This window comes from Hoplias malabaricus, chromosome 15 (genome assembly GCF_029633855.1).
Source record: "Hoplias malabaricus isolate fHopMal1 chromosome 15, fHopMal1.hap1, whole genome shotgun sequence".
NCBI lineage: Eukaryota > Metazoa > Chordata > Actinopteri > Characiformes > Erythrinidae > Hoplias > Hoplias malabaricus.
Genome location: NC_089814.1, coordinates 11,490,415 through 11,510,700, shown reverse-complemented (window position 1 = coordinate 11,510,700; position 20,286 = coordinate 11,490,415). Strand labels below are relative to the sequence as shown.

The following is a 20,286-nucleotide window of genomic DNA, read 5'->3' as shown; positions in this document are numbered from 1 at the left end:
TCTACACAATGGCTCCAAACATCTCAGGCATTTGCAGGTCTTTTATGAAGGTTTGCAGACTCTGTTATGTAAACTCATGGTGGGGTTTTGGCAAGATGATGACAAAGAGTAGACGAGGAAGTGTTAGGATTACGAGAAGAGCACATACGTTTGTCTGTGTTGCACATGTTAGGGATGTCTGCCAAGAAAGTCTTGGTGAAAATTTTGGCATGTGTTGGCAGCAAGAAGCACGTTTTAATGGCTTTTACCAGTCACCCTTATACACCAAAGTAAAGTCCAACAATTTAGTATGATTCCTTTTTATTACTTTCATTAACTTTTTATCATTGCCACCATGACCCCCGGTAACCATTGACAAAGTCCAATCACAAAATATTTGATCTGCCGCTTTTGCTACAGTTTCTGCCTTAATTGTTTTCTTAGTGTTTTCCATATCACATACCTTTCACTTTTTCTGTTGATTTACCTCATTGCTTGCTCTTCTTGTGTGGGTTTATCATTAGAAATATAGATTATTTGGTATGTGTTATTGAATTTAAGTAGGCTTTCGGAAATGACAGCCAGACGGCTCAGTAGAATGGACACAAGTGAGGTACACTGACCCACTAGAATCGGTCTTACTCAGGCTCTCACTCATGAGGAAGCTTACTCTGCAAAAGCTACTTTTTACAGCTCTCAGAGGAATGGCTCCACTGAATTGAGGCTCTGTTGGAATGTTTCCTCACTCAGTTAAGCGAGCCTGTGTGGGGTTTTGGAGGAAATTTGAAGCACTATTTATGAAAGGAAAGCATTTACTATTTAAAGAACAAGATTGCCATTCAGAATTGTAGTGTAATTCATACGATAATATCATTTTATTTTAATTTTGTGGTTCTTCATACATACCACATCCATAGATATCAATTTAAGCTACATTTGTATTAAGAGCCAATAGGCTATTTATCATAATAACAGATATCTGGTACCACATCAATACCTGTGTGCAAAAACTGAAATTAGGGTCATGAGGTCAGAGCACTAGGGGGTATTTAAAATGAGTTGAGTCAGTATGGGGTTTCTAGAAGGTCACATTTTTATTCTTAGAGGTTCTCTTGTTTTGATCCTTGTCTCTAAACTAACTGACCTGTTTCAGTGTCCTTTCTATAACCTGTTCCTCTGAATATCACTGCCTGGAATTTACCAGTTCATCTGCATTTTAATATCAGAACAAAGGTTAGTTTTTGTTGTGCCCATTCCCTCAGATTTGGAGGAACAGGCTGAACCTTCAACAAAACATCTGGTTTCCTGAGTACTCTTCTCTTGGAAACTGTGTGTGCAATCTATTATCCTTAAGCAACTGCGATTCGAAATGTCAGCCAGGGAAATTATACAAATCTGCAGTGTCTCAAAAGAGGGGTTATTCACAGCTGCTGTATGTTTGTGTTGTTTTTTTTGCCCTGTTGTTTAAAATGCATTTGACCATTCTGAATCATGCCTTGAACAAATGACTGTCCGATATTTTGTTTATACACAAAATACCCAAACCCCAGGCGAACTGCAGTCAGTTTGTCATAGCCTTAAATCCGAACAGGAGTTTGTAGCACTTTTTAAGGGCGTTTGTGTGACAGAACATTTTCATTACTATTTACCTGTCATGAACACACTGAGCAGACAGAGCAGATTTTGTCAGCTTGTCTCTCGTTTTCTTGACAGAGACGTTGAGCTCACTGTCTGTCTGAGCAGGTGCTGAGGGTGTGATTTATGCACCTGGCTTGCTCTCGGACCATTTGACAGAAACCCTCTGCTCACACAGACGCTCTCCAGCCGTGCACATTGAGCTGGAAGCAGAGGAGGTCTTTGGAAAGAGCTGAAAATGATCTGTTTGTAAAATGTATCTTTGTTTTAGTATTATATCTACTAAAATGTTAAATAAAGTTTATAAATAATTGTATTTATGTTTTTAAATGTAGTGTTTTTCTTTATTTTGTTAGTTTAACTTAAAAAAAAAACAGATTTTGTGATAAATGACACAACATTGTGTTGGAGCTTGAGGGTGACTGGACTGCACAGGACCAGTTTTGGGGGTTTAGAGGCATGCAGCCACAGGGACCTGTAAAAACTGTTTAACAAAGCTGTGAACTGTTACCACAGGAATTCCAACCTAAATATACATTGGATTTAATGTTTGGTTTTAACACGATTAGAAAACCAATCCTCTTCACAGTTGATGTAGTAGGTTATATATTAAGCTTTTGAGAAGTCAAGTTGTCAATGTTATTTGTCCAAGTTTGAAAGTGACAAGGTGCTAGCTTTCTCTAAACCAAATCTATTATCATGTCACTTGTGAATTTTATGATTTTATCTATAAACAAGAGAATTAATTAAAGTCAGAAAGATTAACAGATACAGCAGCTTTCTATAAACACAATGAACTTTTTTAGAACTCGGAAAGGGTGCAACAATAGTCAGCATATAACTCATAGCATTTATTATCTTAGTAAACATACATTTTGCGTCTTATTTACTGCCACAATTCATTTCTCAAGGTTGCATGGCCAAGTCATAATTTAACCCTAACCCTAACCCATCCTCCCCTCTAGAAGAAATGTCCAATATCTATAATTTATACATTGTGTTGTGAAATTCCCTGAAGTGTCAGAGTGTCTTGTCTTGAAAGCACTTCATGTTTCAATTTATTTAACTGTGTTTTTTTTTGAGAGGGAGTATCCAATGTGTTTAGTGATTTTTTTTGTAAAGAAAACTCTTATCAGACATGTGACTGTGTGTGCGCATGTGTCCAGTAGCCATCTGTGAGTGATTGCTGGAACCAGAAGGTCTGATGGTGTGCTTAAGGACATGGTTTGGTTGAGATTTGTGTGGGCTGTGGCTTGGGAACATTAGTCAGCATGGCTGACCCTGCTCGGCGGAGAGATATTACCATGGCCCCTCCTCCAGCCCTGCTCTCTTCCTCCCAGGGATCCAAGGTTTTCAGCTATGTTATGATATCCACCAACTGTTATTGTCTGGCGGCCCCCTGGGAAAAATACCAACACACTAAGCCTCCAGGCCTGCTGAGCTGGCATCATTTAATGTTGTTTATTTACAGAGGTGGGATTGCTACATGAAATTGAAAACATGCCCAGCACCTTCCTTCAAGTTTTTAGTTAAGTGCTAGTGAATTTACAGCATAGCTTTGAGTCCCCTGCTTGTGTTTTTAAACGACCGAACCAGCCAGTAGCTAAAGTGTGAATCTTTAATGAGCTCCCTCCACTGGGCACCACCCTGCCATGACCGCAGGGATGATGGGTTGCAGTCTGCTGCCGGGTGTGAGGTTTGTTGTTTTGTCTCCAGTTCAAGCAGATTGGCTTCAAAGATATGAGCATAAATCAGACTTGTATTGAGGGTCAGCTGGTGGACCTTAATCTCCTGCCTGGAGTTTAACAGAGTGTTTGTGGGTTGAAGCTTCATGTGGTGTAACTGCATCATTCTGGGAACGTCTAGAGCAAAACTGGCAGATCTTTCTGGAAAATGTTACTTTAAAGTTAATAGCCAAAGAGAGTCTCTGTCAGTTTGTGTTGTTTGTTAGTACAGGGATGAGTGTATATTTACCAGCTGGAAGAATATGAGTTCATACATATCAAGTTTTGTTTGTTTTTAAAACATGATTTTAGTGGTAGGATCCTGCTTGAATTTAGGTTTGACGGGCAAGTAAAGAACAATGTTAATCCTTCTGATTGATAGGATTTGTTTCCTTAGTTTGTGTTGGATGAGACTGTATTCAAAGTAGCAGATGTCACACTTCTCCTTGAGTCATTCAGAATTAGGGCATATTCATCCCCAGTGATGTATCCCATCCAGGGTGTATTCCTGCTTTTGCACTCAATTATACTGGGTAAGTACCAGAGCCATTGCCACATTGAAAATGATGAATCGATTAAAATAAAGAATGAATGACATGCCCTTTAGAACTGAATAAAGACAGTTTTCATAAGCAATCAACCCCATGTTTAATTCATCCCAAGGCGTCTGATGGCAGTGTGTGTTGTGGAATCCAGTGAGCTTCAGCAGAGCTCCCAAAAACTGGTTTAGTTTTGAATTTGTGTTACATAGTGATGTTTTACTATATCTATAGCATTTGGCAGACAGTCTTATTCAGAGTGACTTTAAACCTGTTACAGATGTTGGCAAATGGTGTAGTGTGTTGTGTTTCTCAAGCAGGGGATTGATTCCCAGTCAGTAGTGTTTCCAACTACACTTACAGGAAAACACCAACCTTTTCATCAACCGCCTCAGGGCTTCTATTATGACCACATTTCTGTAATGTTCTAAGAACAGAGAGATGTACAAAACTGATTGACTTTGGTAATAACCTCAGCTTTTAACATTTGCTTCATTCTGATACAGGGATTAGAACAGTTTCTACTCCTTTCATATTACAGCAGGCTTGTTTACTGACTCCTAGAACCTTTCCCTCAACATGTAGTTTCTTTTCAGTGGAACGGATTGCAGATGATAGACTTGGTGCGCGTAGGTGCGCTCTGTTATCAACAGCATCTGGTCAACATTGCAGTGTGCATATCTGATACCCTGGCTTGTCCTCTCCTGGCATGTCCAAGCCTCTTCCATTTGAAAAAAATGTTTTTCCTGTGCCTGCAACTGCATAGGAACCTAGAGGAGGAAATCTTTTGGTAGCTTACTTTATATTTGGTTTTGATTTACGGTGGCAAAATGACTTTATTAAATTGTAAAAACAACTGTTTTGTTTTGGTATTTAATCTGTTGATATTATGGTTAGGCAAAGGCCTGTATTTTGCTTATAATTAATAAAATATTAGGTGAGAGTAAGAGAATAAAATTAATCAGCAAAGGCTTCACTAATTTAAGTTGTAGCACACATGCATTTTTCAAACCTTGTTCAAAAAAGTATTCAGGGATTTCTAGTCTCCTCTCTCTCTCTCTCTCTCTCTCTCTCTCTCTCTCTCTCTCTCTCTCTCTCTCTCTCTCTCTCATATTCATATATATATTTGACTGTAGGCTGGGTAGCCTGTTCATTCCTCCTAAAGCCTTTTAAGGCTTGTCCCAGTCGGGATCAGTGCTAACGGATTTCGCCTCCACCCATGATGATGTGATAAGAAAGGCAGCTCCAGCCTCTCTAACTGTCCTCCAATCACACTCTGTGTCCGTTCAAAAATCTGTTGTGTGACGTTGCTATCCGAAGTGTGTGTGTGTATAAATAGGGCCCTGGGGAACTGTAATGGTACATTAAAACTGTCTCGTAGCAGAAATACAGTGTTTAACGGGCCATGTGTTCTCCACAGAAGACTCCTGGCATTAGGTAATGGAGACGTGTTTGATATCTTCATGACATTACTGAAGCTTCTTCAAACAAAATACGGAATCCGAATATTATGTGCTTTAATAGATTTGTTTTTATGGTTTGTCTTGTGGTTTGTGCCTTTGTTAACACTGACATCCAAGATCATTTCTTATTCTTTTAATATGATGTTTGATTTGCTACTTTGATGTGCCTGCTGCAAGTGCTCAGTAAAATAATGTTGTTGTTGTTGTTGTTCAGAATTAATATGTATCATATGATTTACAACATCTGGGTGTTTCCCTTCTCTGCAGATTGCGCCGTAGATGTATCAGGAACTTGGAGCCCAGTATGAAAAAGGCGAGCAGGGCCACGGGCACTTCCAACAGAGCAACGGCTGGCTCTAAAGCCCAGGGCAAGCCTGAGGGCACCAGCGCTATGGGCACTGGAAGCAAAGCCACAGCCAAGACCACAAACTCAGCCCTTCCGTCTAAGGTGAACACCTGTTCTATGATACTTTTTCTAATGCATGTGACTGGAGTAATTTAAAGATATTATTTACAGTACCTACATAAATAGGTCTGCATTTACAGTGCGTTAATGTGTAAACTGATGTATAGGCTAAATTGCTATATATAAGCTTCATGTTAGAAATGCTGACATTAAAGACTGTGTAGCAGCATTCACTGTTAGTCCGCTAAATGGTTCAGTGGTGTTGCATAAGCATCATTTAAAAAAAAAAAAAAAAAAAAACAACCAGTATTGGCGTCTAATGTCTGAGAGGAAGCAAGTTTTCACCTCCACCCTGGTGGTGCTGGTAGCATTATGTGCGATCAGACAATATTCACTGAGAGGGTTGAATTGGATATGACAACTGGGAAGAAACTTCTGCAAGCAAAATCTTAATAATAAAGTAATAAAATTATATTTGTTTCTGAGAACTTATTTCACATTTTCTGAAAGCTAGCATCAGTTTGGATGACTCTAGTGTTAGCTCCCTAACTACTTTGTTACCTTTGCAAAATAATTCTAAAAATGACATGCATTGACTGTGAAAAATCATCAACTTATGTGAGGTGGTGTTGTGTGACTTTATATTCACTCAGAGGTGTGAATATCCTGATGGCAGTATGGGTAGGTAAAGGCTGATTTTACGCACCTTCATCAAATCAAAGCTACACCGTAGCCTGCACAAGTGCTCTACACACGGATGTGTGTTTTTGTGCATAGGTGTCTGTGGTGCTCTGCACTTACATCACCAAAACACTAGGGCTGAAATAATGGTCTTAAAAAATAGTTTTTGCTTTCAAAAAGTATGTTTTACATTTAATTAGTGTACTGTATGTGTGTAGTAGTATTACTTTTATAATCTGTTAAGACCATTATGTAGGGAGTAAGATGGTATTCGGGACAGAGAAAGGTTTTCAGGCTGTGACAGCCAGACAAAATCAAATATACTGGCACTTGTTCCCTTCCTGGGTCCCCACTCCTCATATTGTGCAATTCAAGTACACGGTACCAGTATCTCTTTGGCTTTTTTGCTTTTCCGCAAATCTGGAACCCAGTCCCTGAAAGTGGAGATTTTTTTTTGGTTCCAGCTCATATCTGGTAAGGATAAAAACATGACATGTAAAGTGTAATTTATACTTCTGTGTCACTTGACGCGCACCTTTCCAAAAATGTAACTACGCAGACGCAACGACTGTGATTAGTCAGAAGTCGGACAGACGTTGTTTGTGCTGAACTGAAGAAGTACAGAAACTTGTCTCCTCTACACACAGAGACGCAGACCGCAAAACGTTTATAGCGAGAGATTTAAAGGGAAAGGGATGAATATAAATGTTGATCAAAGGAAAACTACGGAGGTCTCTGGAGGAAAAAATAACAAGAAGTGGGGGAAAATGTGCCGGCTTTGTATTAGTTACTTTCTTGGCGCTTCATGTAAATTCTGATCTGTCCCAAACAATGACCTTCTCCCTTAAGAGTGCACTTTAAAGATTTATAAAAGTAATTCTACTCCACCACTACATTGTGTGCTACATAGTGTAGAAAAAGAGGTTTGAGATTTAGCCCTATCACACAGCTCCAGGGGCCTGGAGGTTGTGGGTTCGATTCCCGCTCCGGGTGACTGTCTGTGAGGAGTTGGTGTGTTCTCCCCGTGTCGCGTGGGTTTCCTCCGGGTGCTCCGATTCCCTCCCACAGTCCAAAAACACACGTTGCAGGTGGATTGGCGACTCGAAAGTGTCCGTAGGTGTGAGTGAATGTGTGTGTGTCTGTGTTGCCCTGTGAAGGACTGGCATCCCCTCCAGGTTGTATTCCCGCCTTGCACCCGATGATTCCAGGTAGGCTCTGGACCCTCGCGACCCTAAATTGGATAAGCGGTTACAGATAATGGATGGATGGATTTAGCCCTAGTGGTATGGCAGTGTAATTGCACAGTAACGCAGAAGTATAAATCTTCGCAATGGTGTAGGGCTCTTGCGTAGCTTTGCCTCGAGTCAACACACAAGTATAAATCAGGCTTAAACCTTGCAGAGCGCTGATTGGCCAGAGAAGATTGTTAATTGCCACAATGAAGATCTCCAATACAAACTAGCCATCTGTAAAAAGTTACAGCAGCAATGACATTTCCAACTCACAGTGAGAGTTTGTAAAAATACACTGTGGTCTTTTAAAGGGGTTCAGATGTTCCTTGGATTGGTGACAGACGACAAACTGCAGTGGGAGCTGGACAGGCAACAATGGAAAAATCTGCTGATCTTTGAGATCTGAAGTGCGGAGCTATGTTCAGTCCAAAAAACAAAAAAAATATGTGAATACACATCATGTAAACATTGCAACATTAGCACCACCATTGTTGTGGTGTTCAAAGCCTGCGGTTCTCATTAGAAATGGGGTTTCGCGAAGTCACCTGCAACATTTCTCAGGGGAGCTGTGATAGTCAAAATGCATGTCGGAAATGTGCCTCAGGTTTTCTGGCTCTTCATACATTCAGTGATGACCAAACCAGTCTCAATGATTTTGCTGCCATGCTTTTGCAGTGTGACTGTGTGTGTTTATACCACACTACCATGCTGTAGTGACATGATTCTGCCCCTATCTGCAACATGGCTCACCTAAGCACTGAGGCCGACCGAGCGCCTTAAGCAGCTTGTACCAAAGGAAAAACACAGCATCTGTGGTTTGGACATGCTGTATTTTGACTATAATTAAGTCTGTACTGAACAAAAAGAAGTCAGTTGTAAATACTTTCAGCGACCAAATTGCACACCAAATATAAACAGTGCCCAAAAAACGAGAGGAACAAGCTCCCAGCAGCATTAGAAAAAATATCCCAGCTTTAATACTGGAGCATACCTACAGTACAAGCCTGTCACTGAACTATAAGGGTCAAAAATACAAAAACCAAAATTATCATTCATTAATCATAATCATGGTAAAATGAACAGTTAATCATGATATCGATTTGTGCTCATATCGCCCAGCACTAACTTGATCCATATACTGCACGTTGCTTGGGGCATAGATTAGATGCAGAAGAGGAACAGCGCTTTCTCCTCTGTGAAGTATATCCACTGCTGAAGAGACTGAGAAAGGCACCTAACCCCTAGCTGCTCACCCAGTGATTTGCTTCTCAGGTTGTGTGTGTGCTAAAAAATGTTTACTGGTGTTTTTGTGTGTGATTCAGTTCACTTAATAAAGAAAATCTTCTTACACTTGACAAAGGACACTTCTGTTTCAAAAATATTTTGTTGTTTTGTGCAATGGCAGAACACCAGTACTGAAGCTGTAAAAAGAATGCCTCTGAACCACAATTTATGGACGTCTGTAACCAAATAATAACCTTTGATTGTACTTGTGTTTACTAGACGAAGAGCAATGATGATCTCCCAGCAGTGAGCACAAGCAGTGGAGGAGCTTCAGCAGGAAGCAGCAGCTCTGCAGCCAAAAACAAGAAGAGCACCACTTCCACTCAAAGCAACCCAGAGGCCAAGGCCAAAACCAGCTCAGGTGCCAGCAGCAAATCTGGGCTTCAGAATGATTATAATATGAATTGAAAGAATGCTTCTGAGTGATTTATTTTTCCTTTGAATGTTACACAAAGGTTATATTCAGAGATGCATGAAGGAATACATTTTGTCACAGGCCTTAAAAGGAATGAGTGATGTTGATCAATAGGTAATGATTAATAGGCCGATGATCTGATTGTCTGGCTTTTGTAGGTCAATCAGGAAGACGAGGGACATCCTCAACAGCCAAAGAGCCTGGATTGACCCGTGAAAGTATGCGAGAGCGCTCTAGGACCAGCACTGCCAAGAAGCTGTCTGGACCCTTGGATTCAATGCCTCCAAAGCGCTCCCGCTGCCGCACCTCAACGGAAGCTGAAACTCAGGCAAGCAAGTCTCGCTATGAGAGGCAGATCAGCAACAAAGCCATGCTGGAGTCCAGAGTGAAGGATCTGTTAGACTTGGCCAAGACAAAAGATCTGGAGATCATTCATCTGCGCTCAGAGCTGCGAGGGATGAGGGCTCAGCTGGGCCTGCAGGAACAGGAGGAGCAGGAGATCAATGAGGTAGAGGGCCAGGCTGAGCAGCAGGACCAAGAGAAAGAGGCTGGATGTGGGATCAGTGCAGCAGATGTGGAGTCTACACTCCTGCTACTGCAGGACCAGAACCAAGGCATTCGGGGGGAGCTCAACCTGCTAAAGAGCGAGAACCGCATGCTGAAGGATCGCCTTAATGCTTTGGGTTTCTCCCTAGAGCAGAGGCTGGACAGCCCAGATAAAGGCATACGGGGAATCTCTCTGAGTCCAGAGCCAGCCGCTGGTGGAGGGGGCAGCAGCAGCAGCAGTGCAGGTGGAGCAGGAACAAGAGTGTCTTCAGCTGAAGGTTCTGCTGGAGGTTCCACAGAGGATCTGTTGTCGGAGGCGAGACGTGTTGGATCACCTGATGCTGTGGACAGCGAGTGCAGTGAGGTACTATCTGAGCCAAATTAACATATCAAGCATTTTACAGTTTTCAACATCATGTGGTGGTGTTGAATATAAATATCAGTTAAACACATGACCACATGCTAAATGTTAAACCAGAATAATTCATGGGATTTTCTTTTATTAATTCATTATTTTTTACTGCCCAGGCCTACAGTGAGGCCTACCAGCCAGTTACTTCCAGTGACGATGCCCTGGATGCTCCCTCAGGATGTGGCTCCTCATCTGAGTCTGAGGGTGGTGTCTCCTCTCCGAGCCGGGAGCGAAGGGACAGCGGTGGCAATGTCAATGAGGTGTCCGTGGCCTGCCTCACTGAACGTATCCACCAGATGGAGGAAAACCAGCACAGCACGGCAGAGGAACTGCAGGCCACACTCCAGGAATTGGCTGACCTGCAGCAGATTGCCCAAGAGTTGAGCGCTGAAAACGAGCGACTTGGTGAGGAGCGCGCCGTGCTTTTGGACTCCTTGAGGCAGCAGGCGGAGCGTCTGGAACTCTATGGCCGTCAGATGGAGCACTTCCGAGGCCTGCTGGATGAGCACCGTGTGGCCTATGTGAAGGATGACGAAGAAGGGGACACAAAGAATGGGCGCTACGTGGAACTGGAGAGGCGCTATGCTGAGCTTAACGAGAGTGCACGCTTCGAGAGAGAGCAGCTGCTTGGCGTGCAGCAGCAGCTAAGTGGTGCTCTGAAGATGGCCGAGCAGGAGAATGCTGAGGCCCAAGGCCTCGCAGCTGCTTTGAAGGATCGTGTGCGGATGGCTGAGAGGACAGCTGAGCTGGAGCGGAGAGAGCGTGATGCCGCTACCATGCAAATGCAGGCCCTCAGGCTTCGGGCTGATGAGGATCAAACAGAACTGGAGCGCTGCAGACTGCAGCTAGAGCAGGAGAGGCAGAGGGTGGCCCAACTCTTGTCCATTCATAATGCTGGTGACAAGACTGACATACGGCAATTGTTGGATAGTGAGAGGGCAGACAAGGAGCGCGCTGAGACCAAAGCAGCCGAGCTGCAGGAGGAGCTGGGGCACACGCGCAAAGAGGCTGCCCAATTGCAGGACGCAGTTAGTAAGGTAGACATTTCACAACTTTGTTTACATATTTAACTGTACTTTCAGAACTATTTTACATAAATATACCTAAAGTTGTAAACACCATGTAGCGAAGCTTTTAATTGGGCAGTACAAAAGGGGTGTGTCACAACACAAACGGACGAATTTGAGGAGCAATTCTCAGAGCATTTGCAGTGGAGGAGAGTACACGACAGGCGAAACGAAACGGCAGAAAGTATGCAACCTTGCAAAGATGGCAAAAGTGTTCTCACTTCGCCCAGCCGTCGTGAATTTAGTTTCAAGAGTTTTTTTTTTTTTTTTTGGTTTTCCACTGGAGTTTCAAAACTATTGTTGCTAACAAATGAGAAATGATTTCCACCAGTAAGCATTGTGAAAATTACTAAGACAGGTTAAGTGACAGATATCTATACAAACAGTTCAGTGCAGAGCTAAAGTGGTATGAAGTTATTCATATTTTAGGAGATTTTTCTGAGAGCTGATCCACTTGCATAAGGCAAGAAGGAAAAGTATATTGAGACAAATGGAAGCAAAGTCTTACACTGAACTTGGAGGTTTGGAAAAATATTCCTGCAGACCTCCTTGTACAACTGAAAGCTGAAGTTTCTTGAAAATAATTCAAGCTGAAATGAAAGCAAAAGGCAGACTCATTAAATCTTGTGGAAAATGGGTTATAATATATCCTCATTAAATACAAGTTACTCATTTCCAGCACCAGGAAATGTACATAATTAATCATTTCTCCCCACAAAATTCAAACAGTGAATTAAAAACTTAAAATAAAAATAAAAGTTTAACTTGAGCCACATACAATCAACAATCCTTTTATTCTCTCAAAAATACCTTTCCACCTTAAAAGACACAGAGCTTCCAAAAGTAAGTAAATGAGAGAGCAGTAGTTCCTCACAACTATGTTTTAGAGGGAAAAAAACATGTATTTGTCTGAGGCTGAAGTTTAACTTTTATTCACTATTTAGAGCGAGAGAGAGAGAGAGGGACAGACACACATACACACACACACATAGAGAGACACACACACACATAGAGAGAGACACACAGACAGAGACACACACACACACACATATAGAGAGAGAGACACACACACACTCACACACACACACAGAGACACACACACACACAGACAGAGAGAGGGACACACACACACTCACACAAACACACACACACAGAGAGAGACAGACACAGAGAGAGAGAGACACACACACAGAGAGAGAGACACACACACACAGAGAGAGAGACACACACACACAGAGAGAGACACACACACACAGAGAGAGAGACACACACACACAGAGAGAGACACACACACAGAGAGAGACACACACACACAGAGAGAGACACACACACACAGAGAGAGACACACACACATAGAGAGAGAGACACACACTCACACACATAGAGAGAGACACACACACATAGAGAGAGAGACACACACTCACACACATAGAGAGAGACACACACACACACACACACATAGAGAGAGACACACACACACAGAGAGACACACACTCACACAAACACACAGAGAGAGACACACAAACACACACAGAGAGAGAGAGACAGAGACACACTCACACAAACACACACACACAGAGAGAGAGAGACACACACACACACACACAGAGACAGACACACGCACACACAGAGAGAGACAGACACACACACACACACAGAGAGACAGACACACACACACACAGAGAGAGAGAAACAGACAGACACACACACACACACAGAAAGGGAGACACACACACAGAAAGAGACACACACACAGAGACAGAGACACACACACACACAGAGAGAGAAAGAGAGAGAGACACACACACACACAGAGAGAGAGACACACACACACACTCACACAAACACACACACAGAGAGAGAGACAGACACACACACAGAGAGACAGACACAAACACACACAGAGAGAGAGACAGACAGACACACACAGAGAGAGAGAGACACACACACACAGAAAGAGAGAGACACACACACAGACACACACACACACACACACACACAGAAACACACACAGAGAGAGACACACACACACAGAGAGACACACAAACACACACAGAGAGAGAGAGACAGACACACACACAGAGAGACAGACACACACACACAGGCACACACACACACAGAGAGAGAAACAGACAGACACACACACACACAGAGAGAGAGACACGCGCACACACACACAGACACACACACACACAGAGAGAGATCTTTTGTTTTTACTGACACTTGGGCTTCACACATTAGACTGGTTTCATCAAATGATGAGGAAACTTCTTTTGATTTTTTATAAAAAGGGTTTTTTGATTAAAATCTTGAACATCATATTTAATAAAAGCATGTTTTTTCAAAATACCATAAGGTTCAAACATCACAGCACTTTTCTTACCCTCCCTAAAACAACTCTGCTCAGAATGACTAGTTTGTTCCCCTTGACAGTGCTTTACTCCAGAGGTGAGGTGCCCAGGAGTGGGGTGTGAGAAGCAGAAATTCTGGTTTTAGTCGTTTTCACTTTGTTCTCTATATTCTCTGTTCTCGTTTTGCCAAATTGCTCTGTTAATCCTTGACTTTGCACTGTCACATAAATGCAGGTCCAGCCCTGGGATTGGAGAGACTCCGATTAGAAGTTGGGACAACCATAGTGCCCACACTATGTCGGACTCAGCAAAAAATTAGAATAACTCGTTTTATCCTGTGTTTTCAGACTTAGGCTTTTACAGACCATTCCCCTAATGGTTGAAACAGGAAGAAAAACATAGATGTCATTTTTGGGGCAGGTGTTCAGGGCAGCTTTGGAATGTGTTTGAAGTCAAACCCCACTGTTGGACAGGTGATCACAAGAAAGGGTAGAGACTGGGTGGAGATTGGAGCGAGAGAGTCAGATGTGAGTTTGGAAAGTATATATGAGGAGAAGTGGTGAACTTGTCAGTTTGTCAGCTTTCTTTGCTTTCTGAAGTCAGTAAAGGCAAAGAGCAAACAAACAGGTTGATTAGTTTGGCAATAAGTTCATCCTTGTTTGCATATGTATCTGCATGTGTTGTAGCTGGAGGGTGATTTCCAGGAGTTCCGGGATGAGGTGCAGAAACAGCTGGCCGAACAAAAGCGTGCTCTGACACAGCAGTGCTCTGAACTAGAGGAAAAGGACACAGAGATTGCTGATTTGAAGGAGACAATATTTGAACTAGAGGATGAAGTTGAGCAACATCGAGCTGTCAAACTTCACGACAACCTCATCATCACAGACCTGGAGAGTAAGTCAGCCATTAAAGTGGCAACTCTTTAAAGTTTTACAGCAGTTTAATATTTGGTGGCCAGTGTAAACAATGAAATATCATGTGAATTATATGTAATAAATTTTCACAAATTCCAAAGACAGAATTTTAAATGATGTATGAAATGCTTGTTGCTTTTTTTAAATGCTATTTGCTTGATTTGATTTTGATGCTAACAACACATTCCAAAAAATTAGAGATAGGGGCATATTTACCACAATGTTGCATCACCCCTGCTTTTAAGAACGTGTTAGGGCTGGCTCTGAAAATTAGGCTATTTGGATATTCGTTCGTAGGGTAATTTTGAGATTTGAATATTGTTTCTTTGGATCAATATGGCGATAAAGGCCCCTCCCACTCCACATGTATTCAGCCTTGTCAACATAAAAGTCTTGAAAGAAGCCTAAAACAGCACCCTACCTACAACAACTTATGACAAAGCTACAGTTCATTTTGTCAGCTTTACACCTCAAATTAGAACACCTCCAAGAAGCTCTGGTTTATTCGTGTGCACTCTGTACCACAGTGTATGCACGAGTTGGTGAATGACTGGGAGCAGTTTTGCAGCCTTAATTTTAAAGCAGGCACTGATTTTATGAACAACAGGGCTGGGCCCCAAGTATTTGGGTATTCAGATAATTGTTCGTTAGGTAGGTATTTGGTTTCTAATTAAGAGATTAGGATATTCAGTTTTTTGGATAAATGTGGCTATCAATAAAGGCAACACTCCAATCAACCCACATTCAGGCTCCAGCAGTAAAAACAGTGCTCTCCCCTCTCCACCCACATTCAGGCTCATCAACATAAAAGTGTTTGTGCAAGTGAAGTCTAAAACTCAGTCATATAAAACAGCCCAACATGTTTAACAAAACAATTTAGATATTAAAGCAGGGGTTGAAAGCAGATTTTGTGACTGACAACAATATACACCACCCCACTCCCCGATCATTCACAGATTGTCCAGGCTGAAGCTCCGAAACCCTAAACGTAGTATTCGGGACAGCCCTACTCTGTGTGTTCAGGTCCTGAGGAGACCTGTTGCTGTAGGTTTAAAAGTATGTATTTCCATTGTTGCTTATTATACGATTTAAGTTGCTCAACAGCTCAGGGTCACTGTTACAATGTTTGTTTCATAACGCACCAGTTGTTTTCAGTGGATAACAGTTCTAGAATAGTTTAGCTCCTGGACTCTATGGTTAAAGAGCTATGCTCTTGTAAACCATGCAAAATGTGGATTGGCCTTTTCTTGGGCCTATTCACGTAGCCTTGCCACATTCGTCCCCATCATTACTCTGACTTTATCCTGGTAGCGCAGTAAAGACTCTGGGTAAAGTTAGAGTCTGCGCATGTGAGAAAGCTGCGGGAAAAGTTCTGGAGTTCTCCTGCATGTGCTGCCCAGGCGCTGCCTCACACAAAAAGCACGTTTCATCTCCCGATACGAGAGCGCGCATGACGCATTAAAATCTCCCGCTGGGAACTGCATCTGTGAAAGACCACTGTGGGACATCTTCAGATCAAATACCCCAGAGTTTCTCTAGAAATTCTTGAGAGTTCATTTATAATATTGGCATTGTTGAAATAAACAAGGTCTTCCCTGGAAAAGACATTAAATAGATGACAGCACGTTGCTCCAGTTCATCAATGCTGTGGTCCCTCGACTGTTCAACCTGGAGGATGCTGCATTCGTTTTTTTAAAGTAATTTCACATTTTGATTTGTCAGACGACATGACGCCTTTTCCACTTAACCTCAGTCTATTTTAAATAAGCTTGGGTCCAAACAATGAGTGGCATTTCTGGATCCCATTTATATGCAGTCTCTTTTCGCACGATAGATTTAACTTGCATTAAAAGATCACAGCCACACAAGATTGGTTTTTGGCATTGTCTCTTGCATGAATGGATTTCTCCATATTCTCTGAATACCTTTAGGTCCTGTTTACACATGGCATCAACATCTATGATGACCAGCTCATATTCAGTCACATATTTGTCCACATGAAAAGCCAGGCGTAAACACCACAAAACTGTGATAGGTTTCTAATCTCCTCTTAAACCACATTCAGTCACACGTGTAAGCAATGCATTTTCTTTCTCCAGATAGTAATGCAAGCAGAAATGCATTGGTTGAAAGGAGGGACATGGCAGGTGTGGAGAAGCTGCACTTTCTCTCGTACCAATTTAAATGTCTGTCATAGTATACAAAAGAACTATAGGAATTCTGTGTTCATAAAATTGGACAGTTGTTTCTTACTAGTCTTGACTTCTGGGTGTTCAAATATCTCCCTGGACAGAACTCACAGCAGCTGCAGGACACACATTTTCCTTGGCCACTACAGATTATTCATTGCCTGTTTTGTATGTTTATACCCAAGGTTTAATAGCATATAATACACTGGATGTGGCATGTGCGAAACCATGTATACAGCCAGTTAGAGGAAGAATAATAGAAGTGACGTGGAGTGTGCTTTTAATGCGAGTAAAATCAGATCTAATCTGGTCAGGCTTGGGATGCATTTTAAAGTGTAAACAGAATAGGGTAAGAGTATATCCAGATACAGTCCGGATACAAAACAGATTTGTAAACAGGCCCCTAATAATATAATATACTGTAGATGTTGAAATCCCCATGCACACAGTACTTGCTTATGCAGTCTTTCAGAGTCGTGAAAACCTCCCAGGCTTTATTTCTGAAAGGCTCTGACTCTGATTTAAACCTAATAATGTCACTAACCTGTTTATAATTAACCTAATAGTTTGTATCATTAAACAAATGGACCAGCCTTTTGTAGCTCTGCACCAGTATTGTGTTGCTGGCATCTTATTCAAAACAGACATATATAGTACAAAGACCAGTTCAAATATTTGAATTATTTCTTTTTCAATATTCCAATAAAATGTGATTGTTTTAAACTGGGCACCAGTAATTCCATCCTGTCATGCAGTGCAGGATTTTGTCCACATAGAGGCGCCATTGGGTTGTTTACAGCTCTGTTTTTCCTGTTACATTCTTGTCTTCACCTTTCATTTAGATTCCATTAAAAAACTTCATGACCAGAAATATGACATGGAAAAGGAGATTAAGACCCTTCACCGCAAACTGCGGGTAATACGTCTTTCCATACTCTGTACTAACTTTTTTTTTTTTTTTTTTTTTTTTTTTTTTTTTTTTTTTTTAAAACCTTCACAGTCATGACCACATGAAACCGATTTACATGATTATAATCACTTTATACTGTTAGTTGTCCATGAACTCTTACGACTGACATGCATCTTCTTATAGGAAGAATCAGCCGAGTGGAGGCAGTTCCAGGCTGATCTCCAGACAGCTGTGGTCATTGCCAATGACATAAAGTCTGAGGCTCAAGAGGAGATCGGGGACCTGCGCCGCCGCCTGCAGGAGGCTCAGGAGAAAAATGAGAAAATGGGCAAAGAGCTGGATGAGCTCAAGAGCAAAAAGTAAGACACTGTTTGGATTATAAGGATCAGGGAGGTTCTTACTTGTTAATGCTTAACTGGATTTTTGTGCGTTTAGAACTTTGTTCATGTACCGAAATACTCTAAATATGGAAAATGTATTTAGAATTTCCAGAAAAATGAGATGTACAGTTAAAGTCTGCATGGAAAAGGGGGTAGGGTGCAGATTTGGCTGTATGTCTTTGCCTTTCTTTACATAATGACTCATTTTATTGTGTAATCTCCAATTACACAATAACCAATTTAGTTTGGTATTCAAAGAGCATTCCGATTCCTCCCTGTTTTGGAAAACTGGTCGATTTATTTTAAAACTGGTCATGAATTTGACTAAATTACAGTTTTATCACATCAATCTGGGAAAAAAAAACTAAATTAAACTGAATCCGGAAATCACATTTACTCAGAAACCAAGCTTTGGCACATCCTGTTTGTACTGATCATAATTTAGAGATTTGTGCATCAGAGATTAAAATAAATATAATTCAGATCTCTTCATTTGATTTCAGAAAGGCAACACTGTTTGTATAAGGCCCAGTAACGAAAAGAGGAGCATTCTTTTCAAGTCTTTAATCTAAGTGGTAATTCTATTCTAAGTGCATATCTAATATTAAATACAGTCATAAACCTATAACATTTCAAATAATTTATGCGTTTCTCTAGTCATTCTTTGCCTTAAATAGCCACACATGGAGAAGTCACATGTTGAGACGGTAAAGGCATGGGCAATGCAGTACAGTACAATGATGTGTGTTTTGTGTACTTTAGGCAGGAAGAGGAGCGTGGTCGTGTCTATAACTACATGAATGCAGTGGAGCGGGATCTTGCTGCACTTAGGCAGGGAATGGGCCTGAGTCGCCGCTCCTCCACATCTTCAGAGCCCTCCCCTACCGTTAAGACCCTCATCAAAAGCTTCGACAGTGCCTCGCAAGGTGCACATACACATGCATACATTGGTGCAATCAAATTAATCATAACATTCCACATTTTCTTAAGACTTTATTACAATTTTCTGTGTGGTGATCATTAATAATTTGTGTGAATGTGTGTGTGTGTACTTATTGCAGGTCCGGTTCCAGGCAGTCCAGCTGCCACCGTTCCAGCTGTGGTTGCTGCTGCCATTCCCAGAACCCCACTCAGCCCCAGCCCAATGAAAACTCCACCCGCAGCTGCAGTGTCTCCAATGCAGGTACCAACTGCTTCCAAAAGGAAGACAAAAAAAATTATATATATAGCCACAAGCGGCAATTACGAGGTTCTTGCTCTAGGAGAGCCTAATTCACAAGTGCAAGGCACAATGAGGCTTTAGGGAGCATGGTCTCGTTAGACCAAACAAGTTATCGATGAGGCAACATTTGCAAGTACAAGGCCTAAAGCATAAGCCTTCATGATGCTAAAAAAAATACATCCCAAATACTCAGTGTGGTTGTAAGCAAGAATCAGCACAAGGAAGCCATTAACAGTTTGGGCCAGTGAGGCTTCACGAGTACAATTGAACCTTAATTATTCATCCACTTGATGGTGCAAAATCATTAATTATTAGTTCATGCACTGGAATATTTAAAGCAGTTCAGGGTAGGAATGCATTTAACTGTAATACTTCCTTTCATACCCTTTATGCCCTTAATTATTATTCCTGACCAGTTATACACATTTAGTTAAGACATACAGACACATTTGAGTGCATACTATTCCAAGGATGTGTAACTAATACAGACAAATGTGGTATCAGCTGAATCCTAAGGACCTGAACTTTAATAATTATCAAAAACATGTTGAACTTTCAGCACGCTGTGGCTTACAGGGCCCTCCCAATAACCGAGATCCAGCATGCATTTCACAAATCAAATAAATGCAGCAATAATTCAATAATGCTTGCGCCAAAAATATCAAAACTTCACATGCTTGATCAGTATGAGGATCAGATGATTAAATTGTGGCCCCACACAAAAAAAAAAAACTGTGACCAGTTATTGTACAATTGTTGTGCCCCCTTTTGGTGGATTTTGGTCAAAATTGACATGGTTCTTCACAGTAAGTCCTTTCATACATCTGTAAAGTTTGGTCTCGATTATTAATTTGTTTGAGTTACAGCTGAAAGATTGCATATAGCTCCGCCCACTTCGATTTATTAATATATTGTGGTAACAGTGTGTCCAAATGTT

General features: G+C 41.5%; 1 protein-coding gene across 3 annotated transcripts in view; it reads left to right on the top strand.

The window, feature by feature from the left end:
* Nucleotides 1-20,286, top strand: part of specc1lb (sperm antigen with calponin homology and coiled-coil domains 1-like b) — a 40,082-nt gene that overhangs the window by 3,656 nt on the left and 16,140 nt on the right. For all 3 annotated transcript variants that reach the window (XM_066645719.1, XM_066645720.1, XM_066645718.1), the window contains 9 exons: nt 5,608-5,788; nt 9,163-9,304; nt 9,517-10,268; nt 10,433-11,353; nt 14,421-14,628; nt 17,680-17,753; nt 17,931-18,106; nt 18,890-19,053; nt 19,189-19,310. In XM_066645719.1, coding sequence (XP_066501816.1) covers nt 5,645-5,788; nt 9,163-9,304; nt 9,517-10,268; nt 10,433-11,353; nt 14,421-14,628; nt 17,680-17,753; nt 17,931-18,106; nt 18,890-19,053; nt 19,189-19,310 — 2,703 coding nt within the window. In that variant the 5' untranslated portion in view covers nt 5,608-5,644. The remainder of the gene's footprint in view (nt 1-5,607; nt 5,789-9,162; nt 9,305-9,516; nt 10,269-10,432; nt 11,354-14,420; nt 14,629-17,679; nt 17,754-17,930; nt 18,107-18,889; nt 19,054-19,188; nt 19,311-20,286) is intronic.